This window comes from Pseudochaenichthys georgianus, chromosome 22 (genome assembly GCF_902827115.2).
Source record: "Pseudochaenichthys georgianus chromosome 22, fPseGeo1.2, whole genome shotgun sequence".
Lineage (NCBI taxonomy): Eukaryota > Metazoa > Chordata > Actinopteri > Perciformes > Channichthyidae > Pseudochaenichthys > Pseudochaenichthys georgianus.
In genome coordinates this window covers 31728740-31742579 of record NC_047524.1, presented here as the reverse complement: position 1 = coordinate 31742579, position 13840 = coordinate 31728740, and the positions used below count along the sequence as shown (strand labels likewise).

Below are 13840 nucleotides of genomic sequence, written 5' to 3'. Positions count from 1 at the left end.
GCAGGGCGTATAAAGAATAAACACATTTGAAAGTGGGGGGACACAAACGGTCCCCAGTGGAAATGACGCCCATGGGTGTTAATTCATCTGTTTTGGATTGGCTGAGGAAGGACGTGAGGGGAGGGGCCTGGACATGTTTCAGATCTCTCACATAAGTTGATTCTCTGTGTTGTCTTGTTCCTGCAGGTGCGTGGAGAGCAGACCCCTCTCAAGTCCCTGGGGGAAATCAAGACGATGTTCCAGCGCCTGAGCTTCTCTCCCTTCTCAGCCCTCTCCATCCTCTCCCCTCCCCAGACCAAAGCCAGCCCCCACAGCCTCGCCCACCGGATGTTTGCCCCCAGTAACAGCACCATGGACGAGTCAGAATCAAGCCTGGACGGCACCCTGGAGACCTCCGGCCTGGGCCCTAAACCGGACCTATCTTCTAGAGTCATGGAAGGGAACTCCGGACAGACGGCTGGCAGGGAGGCAAAGGATGATGACGGGGCCAGGCAGGATGCGGAGGACTTGACCCGAGAAGAGGATTGTAAGAGTGAGGCTGATGAAGAGCTGCTGTACGAGGCGGAGAGTCCGGACGAGGCGGCCCTGGTCCACGCGGCCCAGGCGTACTGCTGCACCCTGAGGGGCCGCTCGGCAGAGAGCCTGACGGTGGATCTGCCTGGGATGGGCTCCCTGTCCGTCCCCCTGCTCCACATCCTGCCCTTCGACTCAGACAGGAAGAAGATGTCCGTGGTGGTCCGCCACCCGCTCACAGGACAGGTGGTGGTCTACACCAAGGGAGCCGACTCCGCCATCATGGACCTGACGGGGGCACCAACAGGTTGTTACCCGAGTGGGAGCTGAACTGCTTGGCCTCTGCCTGACGGGTGTAACAGCAACGTGTCCCTCTGGTGTGTTCAGGTGCAGCTGAGGCGCAGGAGATCTGCAGACACGTCAGAGAGCAAACCCAAAACCACTTGGACAGCTACGCCAGAGAAGGCCTGCGCACACTCTGCATCGCCAAGAAGGTATCGCCTCAGGAAGGCCGAACACAATCACTTTGTTCGTTAAAAATGATCTTAAACATTTTCTCACACATTATTTACTATAATGGAATGTGTGTGTGTGTGTGTGTGTGTGTGTGTGTGTGTGTGTGTGTGTGTGTGTGTGTGTGTGTGTGTGTGTGTGTGTGTGTGTGTGTGTGGTGTGTGTGTGTGTGTGTGTGTGTGTGTGTGGTGTGTGGGTGTGTGTGTGTGTGTTGTGTGTGTGTGTGTGTGTGTGTGTGTGTGTGTGTGTGTGGTGTGTGTGTGTGTGTGTGTGTGTGTAGGGTGCTGGAGGAAGAGGAGTACCAGGTGTGGCTGAAGGGGCAGCTGCGCGCAGAGAGCAGCATCGAGAGCAGGGAGGAGCTGCTGACGGAGTCTGCCCTCAGGCTGGAGAGCAGCCTCACTCTGCTGGGTGAGACACGGACGCAGCTTGAACAGAACTGAGAGGAACGCTATATAACAAGAATGACATCATCAGGTCGCGTCAACAGAAGTGTGCATGATGCAAACACATATTACGCACCTCTCTGCTGTAACTCCTACGACAAGTCATTCCAGTCGGCTTTATATATGGTAACAATATATCTATACCGTCAGAGCACTGGCTTCCCATTGTTGATGTACTGTCTACTCAGCATATTTGTGATGCACTTACAAATGTGCTGACAGGAAGTAATGTTCACTGGACAATAGGACCGGAATCATTTACATGTGTCGGACTACAGTGACTTACAGTTATTTGCGTGTGTGTGTGTGTGTGTGTGTGTGTGTGTGTGTGTGTGTGTGTGTGTGTGTGTGTGTGTGTGTGTGTGTGTGTGTGTGTGTGTGTGTGTGTGTGTGTGTGTGTGTGTGTGTGTGTGTGTGTGTGTGTGTGTGTGTGTGTGTGTGTGTGTGTGTGTGTGTGTGTGTGTGTGTGTGTGGTGTGTGTGTTGTGTGTGTGTGTGTGTGTGTGTGTGTGTGTGTGTGTGTGTCCAGGCAGCACAGGCATCGTGGACAGACTGCAGGAAGAAGTCCCGGAGACGATAGAAGCTCTTCAGAAAGCTGGGATCAAAGTGTGGATCCTCACTGGAGACAAAAAGGAAACAGCCGTCAACATCGCCTACGCCTGCAAACTGCTGGGTCCCAACGACCAGCTGCTGACAGCCAGCTGTGGGAGCAAGGTCAGCGGCGGGGGGTGGCAGGCGGGGGTGGCAGGCGGGGGGTGGCAGGCGGGGGTGGCAGGCGGGGGGTGGCAGGCGGGGGGTGGCAGGTGATCAGCATGTGTGCTGGATTTAATGAGGAAAGTTTAAACTTGAGTCTGAATGACAAGTCGTGGATATGATTGATTTATATAGTTTCAGCAATGTCAGTTAGTGTATATTCTGATCCACACGGTAGCTGTCAGTACGCTTTAACCCTACTAGTAGATGTGTTGTGAGTAAAAGTCATGCTGCATTGTCGTCTATGCTAACATCAGTTTCGTGGTTATTAGGGTTTAAAAGCTAACATCTAATAAAACGAAGTCAAAAGCAAACTTCCACGAGCTCTCCGTTGATTTGAGAACAGTAGAAAGTCTACATTTCTTCCGTCGCAGACTAAAAGAACACGCGTTCCATTTGAGCCTTGGCCCATTTGAAACCAGTGCTCCTACAATGGGTTGGCCCATTTGAAACCAGTGCTCTTAATGGGTCGGCCCATTTGAAACCAGTGCTCTTAATGGGTCGGCCCATTTGAAGCAAATATATCTGCACTTGCTCCTGAGTTTGTACCTTTATGGTTGATCGGCCTTATTTTAAGTTGCAGTGGATAAAAGCGTCAGAGAAATGAAATGTAATTGAATGTAATGTGAAGCTAGCGATGTACCTCCTCTCTTCCCGCCTAAAATAACACACGTTCAGTTAAAGACTCAAATATTACCCAAAATAATGATCCGATTACTGAATCTGAAACAGTGAGAAAATACATTTGATCAAGTTCCAAAGGAATGATTAGCGCCGTCGCTGGAGGGCTGCCAACAGGAGGCCGACATGATGACTTGCTCACTACTGCTTTCAAACGTCTACGTTTTGCTTGAAGAGAAAAATATCAATGCATTTAATTCAAATAACATAAATAGGTAACACTTTTATCCTATTGGACTTTGTCAACCATTAAGTTACAAAATCAAAAAGTAAGGATGCTGCAAAGACATTACCATTCAATATTTAATTTGTACGTACTGAAGGCGCACATTAGAATATGAAATGCTGCATGTGGGACATAATGGTGGCAAAGAACTTACATTGTCGTGCATCACGATATGTGTGAGTATGTGCACTCTGTGTGTGTGCTACAGTGCTGATGGGTTCTGTCCTCGTCAGGATGCATGTGCAGCCTTACTCCTGGAGCTCCAGCGGGAAGTGGATCACAGTGGGGTACCTGCAGCAGGGAGTCCTGGAAAGTGTGGGTCAGGCGGGGGGGGCGGGCTTCATCCTGGTGATAGACGGCCGGACCCTGGACTGGGCCCTGCAGGACGACCTGAAGGAGGACTTCCTGCTGCTGAGCTGCAGCTGCAAGGCGCTGCTCTGCTGCAGGTCCAGCCCGCTGCAGAAGAGCCAGGTGGTGCGGCTGGTCCGGGACCAGCTGGCCGTCATGACCCTGGCCGTGGGTAAGAACAGGTGGAAGAAGAACTCAGATGCTCTGCCTGAGTACAAGTACCACTACATTATTGTCAAAGTACTTCATTACAAGTGAAAGTCCTGCATTTAAAATCTTACTTAAGTAAAAATACAAAAGTATTATCAGCAAAATGTACTTAAAGTATAAAAAGTAAAAGTAATCATTGGCCTTTATGTGTGTATACAATTATATTTATATATGTGACATTTCTAGATAATGTTGTTGCAACAAGTAGCATTTTACTCGAGTAGACAAAGTTCTGATTGACTTTTTGTAAAATAGTTAAATAATCTGACACTTTGTGACGAGTTAATCCACTAGTTTATGCATTGCGTTCAGAGTATATAGAGCTGTAAAACAAATGTAGTGGAGTACAATTATTATGTTTTCCTTTTAAATGAAGTGGAGTAGAAGTATAAAGTAGCATTAAATGGAAATACTCAAGTAAGTACAAGCACCTCAAAATTGTATTTAAGTGCAGTACTTGAGTACATCTACTTGGTTACTTCCCACCTCTGAATAGCACTGGGAAGATTAACCTTGTTCTTTGTAAATGAAAGATTCCCTTAAAGTCTATTTTAAACTATCCCTCAGCTATAAGCACGACTCAGTCAGATATTATCAGGCCGTCAATACCAGGACATAAGCTTTCAATCAGATGACTGTAGGCCGACTGGATCACATCTTAAATGATGTGATGTTCTTTGTACCTAAATGTGATGAGTGTTTGGTTCAACCAGGTGATGGAGCCAATGACGTGAGCATGATCCAGGTGGCTGACGTGGGCATCGGGATCTCTGGACAGGAGGGGATGCAGGTGAGGACTTCACTTCACGTCTTTATGACAGACTCAGGGGGGCTTCTTTCTGCCAGTAATCTACTGCTTCTTACTGTTTAATAAAACATCTCAAAACTAGTTTCTAACTAGTGTGCAGGGGATTACCCAATAGCGATAGCCTGAGAGGGCCACGCCTATACTCATAGAAGCTGGAGTTACAGTAGGTAACTTCCGATCTGGGTAGTCCCTGTTTCCCGGTTATCAACCTAACACTCTAACCCTAACCCGAGGACAGCTATATCAAATGGAAAAGATAACAACTTAAAACGTGCTCACATAAGCAGAGGGAGAAGACAATTATAGACATCAACGTTCATGTCAGTCCCACTTCACATTCCTGAGTCATGTGAGGATCATCACTTTTGTTTTTAACAATAACTTTATTTATGTAGCACCTTCCATGCATGATGCATCCTATAGTGCTTTACAGAGCAAGATAAGATACAGTAGAACAATAACAATGAGTACAAATCAATAAGAGTAACACATATTACAAAACAGTTATAAAAGCAAAACGGAATAAGATAAAGATCGCAAAACAATAAAACCGACCAATTCCAAGGGAGTTAGCTGATCTAAGATCTAAGGGAATTATTATGGCAATCCATGACAGCTATATCAAAGATAGTTCGCTAGAGCCCCCCAAACTGAGTACACATACATGCAGGAAGGATACCAAATGTCATGATGCCCCCCCTTGCTGTCATCCCTGTTTCGCTACCCTAAAACAACCATAATCACTTTTGAATTGGAGTCACCGACAGCTGTATGAAAAGAAGCAGCTGCAACATGTGTGTTTGGGTCATAGAAGAAGCAGCTGCAACATGTTTGTTTGGGTCATAGAAGAAGCAGCTGCAACATGTTTGTTTGGGTCATAGAAGAAGCAGCTGCAACATGTTTGTTTGGGTCATAGAAGAAGCAGCTGCAACATGTGTGTTTGGGTCATAGAAGAAGCAGCTGCAACATGTTTGTTTGGGTCATAGAAGAAGCAGCTGCAACATGTGTGTTTGGGTCATAGAAGAAGCAGCTGCAACATGTTTGTTTGGGTCATAGAAGAAGCAGCTGCAACATGTGTGTTTGGGTCATAGAAGAAGCAGCTGCAACATGTTTGTTTGGGTCATAGAAGAAGCAGCTGCAACATGTTTGTTTGGGTCATAGAAGAAGCAGCTGCAACATGTTTGTTTGGTCATGTGTTGTCTCTGTGTGTCGTTCCCCAGGCGGTGATGTCCAGTGACTTTGCGATCTCCAGGTTCAAGCACCTGAGGAAGCTGCTGCTGGTCCACGGTCACTGGTGCTACGCTCGACTCGCAAACATGATCCTCTACTTCATCTACAAGAATGTGGTGCGAGTTATTTTCAGAAGTCATGTTTTTTAATGTTAGGAGACGAACAGTAGGGGAAGTTGCACAATAACTCTATTCTCAGAAATACTGGATATGAACAATCCAAATATTTTACTCGCATGATTTAAATGTCCCCTATTATACTCTTTTTCAACACTATATTATAGGTCTCATATATATGTACAAAACATGTCTCTGAAGTGATTGGCTGAAACACCAAACACCCCCAAACCAAACCACATGTGCAATGTTACAAGGCCCGAAGCCGTCAGTCCACAGTGACAGTGAAGTTACCTTCGCCACAGATCAGGAACAACAGAGAGAATATTTCTTTCCTCCTCCTGTAGCCTCGACATCATCCTGACTGGATTTTTCAAAACTGTTTTTCATTGCTTGGCCTCAGATATACTTCACATAGTAAACAAGTCTCTTCAATCAGGTGTATTTCCGCAGGCCCTGAAAACTGCAGTAATTAAACCTCTCCTAAAAAAGCATAACCTAGACAAAACCATAATGAATAATTACAGGCCAATATCAAACCTTCCCTTTTTAAGCAAATTGATTGAAAATAATATAATTTAGAGGTGCCTTTCAAAGCACCCAAGGACACCTTACAATTCATAAAATATTCTAAGGAAAGGTTTAAGACGGTACAAAAGGACTATAACAGGGACATGTTGGGAAACAGGAGACATGGAGCACTACAGTGAGTAGGCTGATCTGAACTGGTGGGTTTTGAGGCGGGAGTGGGGACAGTTAGCTGGCCAGCAGAGGAGGAGTGGAGGGAGCGAGAGGGGGTAGGAGGTCAGCCAGATAGGTGGGGGCCAGGTGGTGGAGGGCTGTGAATGTGAGCAGGAGGGTTTTAAAGTCTATTGGTATGTTACAGGTAGCCGATGAGGACGGGGTGATGTGGTCAGAGGACTTCGTGCGGGGGATGTGGTCAGAGGACTTGGTGCGGGGTATGTGGGCAGAGGACTTGGTGCGGGGGATGTGGGCAGAGGACTTGGTGCGGGGGATGTGGTCAGAGGACTTGGTGCGGGGGATGTGGTCAGAGGACTTGGTGCGGGGGATGTGGTCAGAGGACTTGGTGCGGAGGATGTGGGCAGAGGACTTGGTGCGGGGGATGTGGTCAGAGGACTTGGTGCGGGGGATGTGGGCAGAGGACTTGGTGCGGGGGATGTGGTCAGAGGACTTGGTGCGGGGGATGTGGTCAGAGGACTTGGTGCGGAGGATGTGGGCAGAGGACTTGGTGCGGGGGATGTGGTCAGAGGACTTGGTGCGGGGGATGTGGGCAGAGGACTTGGTGCGGAGGATGTGGGCAGAGGACTTGGTGCGGGGGATGTGGTCAGAGGACTTGGTGCGGAGGATGTGGGCAGAGGACTTGGTGCGGGGGATGTGGTCAGAGGACTTGGTGCGGGGGATGTGGTCAGAGGACTTGGTGATGTGGTCAGAGGACTTTGTGCGGGGGATGTGGGCAGAGGACTTGGTGCGGGGGATGTGGGCAGAGGACTTGGTGCGGGGGATGTGGGCAGAGGACTTGGTGCGGGGGATGTGGGCAGAGGACTTGGTGCGGAGGATGTGGGCAGAGGACTTGGTGCGGAGGATGTGGTCAGAGGACTTGGTGCGGGGGATGTGGTCAGAGGACTTGGTGCGGGGGATGTGGTCAGAGGACTTGGTGGGGGGGATGTGGTCAGAGGACTTGGTGCGGGGGATGTGGGCAGAGGACTTGGTGCGGGGGATGTGGTCAGAGGACTTGGTGCGGGGGATGTGGTCAGAGGACTTGGTGCGGAGGATGTGGGCAGAGGACTTGGTGCGGGGGATGTGGTCAGAGGACTTGGTGCGGGGGATGTGGGCAGAGGACTTGGTGCGGAGGATGTGGGCAGAGGACTTGGTGCGGGGGATGTGGTCAGAGGACTTGGTGCGGAGGATGTGGGGCAGAGGACTTGGTGCGGGGGATGTGGTCAGAGGACTTGGTGCGGGGGATGTGGTCAGAGGACTTGGTGCGGGGGATGTGGTCAGAGGACTTGGTGATGTGGGCAGAGGACTTGGTGCGGGGGATGTGGGCAGAGGACTTGGTGCGGGGGATGTGGGCAGAGGACTTGGTGCGGGGGATGTGGTCAGAGGACTTGGTGCGGGGGATGTGGGCAGAGGACTTGGTGCGGGGGATGTGGTCAGAGGACTTGGTGCGGGGGATGTGGTCAGAGGACTTGGTGCGGGGGATGTGGTCAGAGGACTAGGTGCGGGGGATGTGGTCAGAGGACTTGGTGCGGGGGATGTGGTCAGAGGACTAGGTGCGGGGGATGTGGTCAGAGGACTAGGTGCGGGGGATGTGGTCAGAGGACTTGGTGCGGGGGATGTGGGCAGAGGACTTGGTGCGGGGGATGTGGGCAGAGGACTTGGTGCGGGGGATGTGGGCAGAGGACTTGGTGCGGGGGATGTGGGCAGAGGACTTGGTGCGGGGGATGTGGGCAGAGGACTTGGTGCGGGGGATGTGGTCAGAGGACTTGGTGCGGGGGATGTGGGCAGAGGACTTGGTGCGGGGGATGTGGGCAGAGGACTTGGTGCGGGGGATGTGGTCAGAGGACTTGGTGCGGGGGGATGTGGGCAGAGGACTTGGTGCGGGGGATGTGGGCAGAGGACTTGGTGCGGGGGATGTGGGCAGAGGACTTGGTGCGGGGGATGTGGGCAGAGGACTTGGTGCGGGGGATGTGGTCAGAGGACTTGGTGCGGGGGATGTGGGCAGAGGACTTGGTGCGGGGGATGTGGTCAGAGGACTTGGTGCGGGGGATGTGGGCAGAGGACTTGGTGCGGGGGATGATCCGGGCAGCAGAGTTCTGAATGATTTGAAGTTTGATGGGAAGGCCTGAGAGCACGGTATTACAATAATCAATACGGGATGTGAGGAATGCATGGACCAGGACTTCAGTGCTGAGACAGGGCGGAGTCTGGAGAAGAATGCAGTCCGGTTGATGTTGTTTATGTGGGGTGCAGATGAGAGGGAGCTGTCCAGAATGACACCAAGATGTCGTGTTGGAGTTCTTGATAAGCCATTAAAACAGTCAAATAAGTGTCTCCTGTTCCCCAACACATACCCATATGTTAGGGGGAAATAAAGTATTCCAAAAGTATTCTAAAAGTAATCTGAATACGTTTTAAGACAGGTAACTGTGTTCGGAATCTGATTACTTTCAGAGCCATGTATTCAGTAGTCAGGCACGTTTCCAAAGCAACCCTCCCAGCCCTGGTTCTGCTCGTACACCATGTTAACTGCAATCAACTCCTCGTTCATATCGTGTCCATGTGCGTTGCAGATGTTTGTGAATCTGCTGTTCTGGTATCAGTTCTTCTGTGGTTTCTCTGGGAGCGTGATGACCAACGCCTGGGTGCTCATCCTCTTCAACCTGCTCTTCACCTCCGTGCCTCCTCTCCTCTGCGGCGTGCTGGACCGACACACTGCCGCACACACCCTGATGCAGCGGCCCCAGCTCTACAGCGCCTCCAAGGTGACTGAACACACAAACAACAACTGTTTCATCAAATGTTTTCCTACAATATGTCTTTCATTCTTTGTAAAGCACTTTGGATTGCCTTGCGTTGAGAAGTGCTATATAAATAACTGGCCTTGCAATGACTCAGTTAGAGCTGAGAGAGAGGAGTGATCTCCACAGGAAGGACCGGTTATGGCACACCCGCTGAACCTCATATCGATGGCTTCTCAGAGACCTAGTACACTGGTGCTGTGTTCATGTATCTTTGTAGGTCAGACAAGAAGTTCCCTCAACAAAAAGCAATGGGATTTTTCCTTAACATTTTGGAACATTGCAGAAAAGATGCTCTGCTTCAAAGCCATGTTGTGTTTCTCTGCAGGTCTCTGTTCCCCGCATGTTCTGGGTCACAGTCCTGGATGCCTTTTACCAAAGCCTCGTCTGCTTCTTTGTGCCTTACTGTGTGAGTACAATGTCAACCCTCGTGGCATGTCAAATATGTACTTCCTTTGCCGCTCTTTACATGGTGGGCAAGGGTCTCCTACGCAGGGGTTATAACCTCTGTACACAACAGTACAGTACAGTACAGTACACAACTTCCCACTCAACATTTTGATTAATAAAAACAAACTTGACAGGAAAATGTGCCCGTTTGTACACTTGTTTTAAAGCAGAGAGTGAGGTGGTGAGGTGAATAATGAATTAATGTTGCTTCACATTACACCTATACCTCGTAGATATGTAAACCTGCAGTGTTGAGTGTGCTTATAAGCCATGACTGTAAGCATAGTTTAAATGTAAAAGTTGTTGTGATTTCCAGGCGTTTGCCGGGTCGAGCGTCAGTGTGCTCTCCTTCGGCTCCCCCATCAACGCCTCCGCCCTCCTCATCATCCTGCTGCACCAAGTCATCGAGAGCCCCACCCTGGTCAGACACTCCCCAGCTGCCACTCCAGTCGTTCATTGTTTGGTGTTCTGTACGGAAAGCAAAGAATGGAAGTGTGTGACATGAGGTGTGTGTGTTGCAGACGTGGATCCATGCGCTGGTGTGGCTGCTCAGCGCGGCCTCCTACTTCGGCTTTGTGCTGCTCTTGGGTTTGTTCTGTGTGACCTGCAGCCCCCCCACCAACCCTCTGGGGGTGGAGACACTCCAAATGTCTGAGCCACCTTTCTACATCATATGTGCCCTGACCACGGTGACAGCGCTGATACCCAGGTACACACACTGCACATACACACACCATCACACACTACACACTGCAGACTGAATACATCTCGACATATTAACCCCACTGCACGTCAGCATCGCTAAGTTACAGACAGCTAAAGTGCAGTCAGTATCTTCAATCTTTCTTCATATCGTAATATACCTGTTGGTCCACTTCTCCCCTGCAGGCTGCTGCTCCGAGCTCTGTTCAACACGTTACACCCCTCCCCCGCTGCTCAGACGGACAGAGAGGATTCTGGGAATTACTGGAGGAAAAGGCAGCGCTGGAATCAGAGCCGGCCCAAAAACAGGCTGCCAGTGTGTGCAGACAACCCGGGCCTGGAGCCCTGCTCAGACACAGTGTCCTGACACACACACACACACACACACACACACACACACGCACACACACACACACGCACACACGCACGCACGCACACACACAGAGCCGACAGTTCAGAAGACATGCTGGATGTAATGATAATCAAGTGACCTCCACTCACCAGTTGTTTATTGAACAATGATCATGTTGCTCCATGCAAGCAACCAAATAACTTTGGCAAAGATCATTTAAAAGAACATTGGACACATTCTTCACTCACATTTCAGATGAGTGTGTGTTTAATATCTCACCAAGTTGTATTGAAGACAGTCTGTGAGCCGTGACATGTAGAATCATGAATCTTCTGACATGTTTCATAAATGACTTTGACCAAACTTCACACTGTGTCATATAATAAATATGACACAGTGTTTCTTTAGTTTCTTATCAGACGTGGTACAGTATGCAGAGTTCACTAAATGCATGTGCAGTGATCAGAACCAGAATGTATGATATGAGTCACATCACTGTTTCGCTGTATATGTTTCAGATAACTATTATAGAATGAGAAATGAACAACTATGAATCAGAATTTAGCTGCAATGAGATTTAATTATGTTGTAACAGATGGCACTGATAATGCTATCATACTGGTTGACATGTAGCACTAGCATCCCAGTGAGTGCTGTGTGTCCCCTATGAATGTAAGTTAATATGTATTGGAGCTCTGGTCAATCAACTGCTGAGAGGAACATCTGGCACTGAAGCCGCTGCTGGAGATAACCGACTTTGTGTTTAATTTCTCATTGCATTGTGGTGGTGCGCAGGTAGCATGTGGCTAAAGTTAGCTGTGTGTCTACGTTCTTAAACTATACAAATTTGATAAAATCGAAAATCCAACTAACTGCTGTCAACCAAAACACGTGTCCTTCCTCTTTAAGGCTGCATTCGTAAATGCTCCAAGGGCCCAAGTACACTCTGGTTCAAAGTAAAACATTGGACAGCGCTGGAATGTACTTTGGGATATTCATAGCGGCTCACTCTTTGAGCAACAGAGTACCAAGCGCAGTAAATGTGTGAAAGATACTTTTGTTGCCATACTGTTTAACCAACTAGTTAGCTAGCTGGCATACATGTTCTCAACATTAGCTAAAGTTCACAGTAGCCTACATTTTCTCATTTATTTTAATAGCTTGCTGCCTAGCTTACGTTTCCTCAACATTAGCTAACTTTAGCAATAGCCTACATTTTATTTAGTTTCATAGCCATATTGTCTACAGGCTAAATCATGTCACATCGTAATTGTCTGTTATGTTGTCATCTTCGGGCACTCACTATATTTTTCACATTTTTCTTTAAAACATTCAAACTTACCTGTTGGTAGATTCATATAGACAGGGCCCCTCCCTACAGGCAGACTGCGTGGGGCCTCACCTCGCGGAGGGGGCCTCACCCCCCCCCTGTCGACGCTCGTGACACAGAGGGCCTCGTCATATAACTTGGCGTGGGGCCACAAGTTGCCCTGCATATAGAAATAGAACACTGTGTTTCTTCAAACAACAGCTCCCTTACATTAGTTTTATATTTGTAATATTTCAACCCGTATTGAAATAGTGGTTTATTTACATCCTAACTAAAGTTAAACATGCTAACAAGGTTGCAAGAAATACAGTGATTCCTTTTGAAAGGGCAGGGTAAGTTATGTTGTGTTTAACCTCTAGAGGCGAACAGATATTGTCAGATATTGTGTTAGAATTAGTAATGGTGGAAACGGGTTGATTCCTGGAATGATACATCAACATCTGTATAATGTCAAAAGGTTATTACTGATGTAAGGTGCACGACATTCGACAGGCATGTGAGATGTGACAGGGCTGTTGTACATTTGATATGAAATGCCATCATTTCTCAATTCGAACAAAGACCATCTTAGATTAAATAACCTTCAACCAAATGAAGAACATCAACCTGACCCTCCTGGTACGCCTCAAGAGTTTCAGTGCGAGAACAGTTCTTCAGATTCGTGTACCCTTGTCAACCCTTTTGGTTTGTAATGTACGTGTAGACTTCTTTTATACATTCACACGATAGAGGCACACATGGAGTCCAATTCACCACATGTCAAATGTAATTTTCACATCGTATTGTGTTTCATGTTTAACATTTAATATCAGCAAGTGATCAATGATATAAAAGCAGTTTTGGAAGAATTCACACATCAACATATGGCGTCTTTGTGTTGTAACCAGAGAATCGAGGACCCATGTGCAGTCACAGAGGATTGAAGTTAAAGAAGGAAATGTGTGGTATTGTAATCTCCGTAGAGAGTGGAGACGTGACATTGTGTTCAGGAGGATTTGCTGGAGGGAATAATGATGCTGGTGGAGGACCTGCAGAGGGCGGCAGGTGATGATCTGAGCAGGAGAATAAGACAGGTCACGCACACACAAAGCAACAATAACTATCACTAAGTTAGTGTGTGGATGTGCCGCGGACACAGTGTGCATGTCTCACCCACAGGCGTGGATGGAATGCTAATGGTCTAAAACCTTAGAGTAGTGATAGACACTTGGTTAGAGGCATTGGTGAGGGGGCCAACAGGGGCCAGTGCCCCTGTCAAATCTGGGACCCCCCTGTGGCCCCCCTCCAAAATAATCTTTGGTAATACCATCTTTGATAGCATTGCGGCAAAGACAGTGCCAAATATGTGGCAATGTGTTTAGTTTAGTTTTTATAATTGTAATTTATTAAAAAAAATTACCTGAGTTATTTACACCAATTCTGTAACTGAACTAAACTTAAAATGTATATTTTGTCCAGCTCAAATGTGCCCCTCTAATAAAATAACTGGCCCCAGGATGGCCCCCCCAGTACAATCAATCTACAAGTTAATGTAGGTCTACATGGTTCTCTCCCCTTTTTGGTTTCATCCAAATGCTTAAATGTGATTTGAAAGTTGCTTTTTTATAAATAAAAGGAGTTAAATAAG

General features: G+C 48.0%; 1 protein-coding gene across 1 annotated transcript in view; it reads left to right on the top strand.

The window, feature by feature from the left end:
- atp10d (ATPase phospholipid transporting 10D) overlaps positions 1-13840 on the top strand; it is a 61273-nt gene extending 47433 nt beyond the window's left edge. Inside the window, 13 exon segments of the mRNA XM_071207264.1 lie at positions 187-820; positions 901-1009; positions 1310-1434; positions 1998-2182; positions 3362-3454; positions 3456-3648; positions 4400-4476; positions 5715-5840; positions 9152-9343; positions 9708-9788; positions 10146-10250; positions 10351-10538; positions 10718-13840. Of these exon segments, the coding sequence (XP_071063365.1) occupies positions 187-820; positions 901-1009; positions 1310-1434; positions 1998-2182; positions 3362-3454; positions 3456-3648; positions 4400-4476; positions 5715-5840; positions 9152-9343; positions 9708-9788; positions 10146-10250; positions 10351-10538; positions 10718-10898 (2289 nt within the window). The 3' untranslated portion in view covers positions 10899-13840.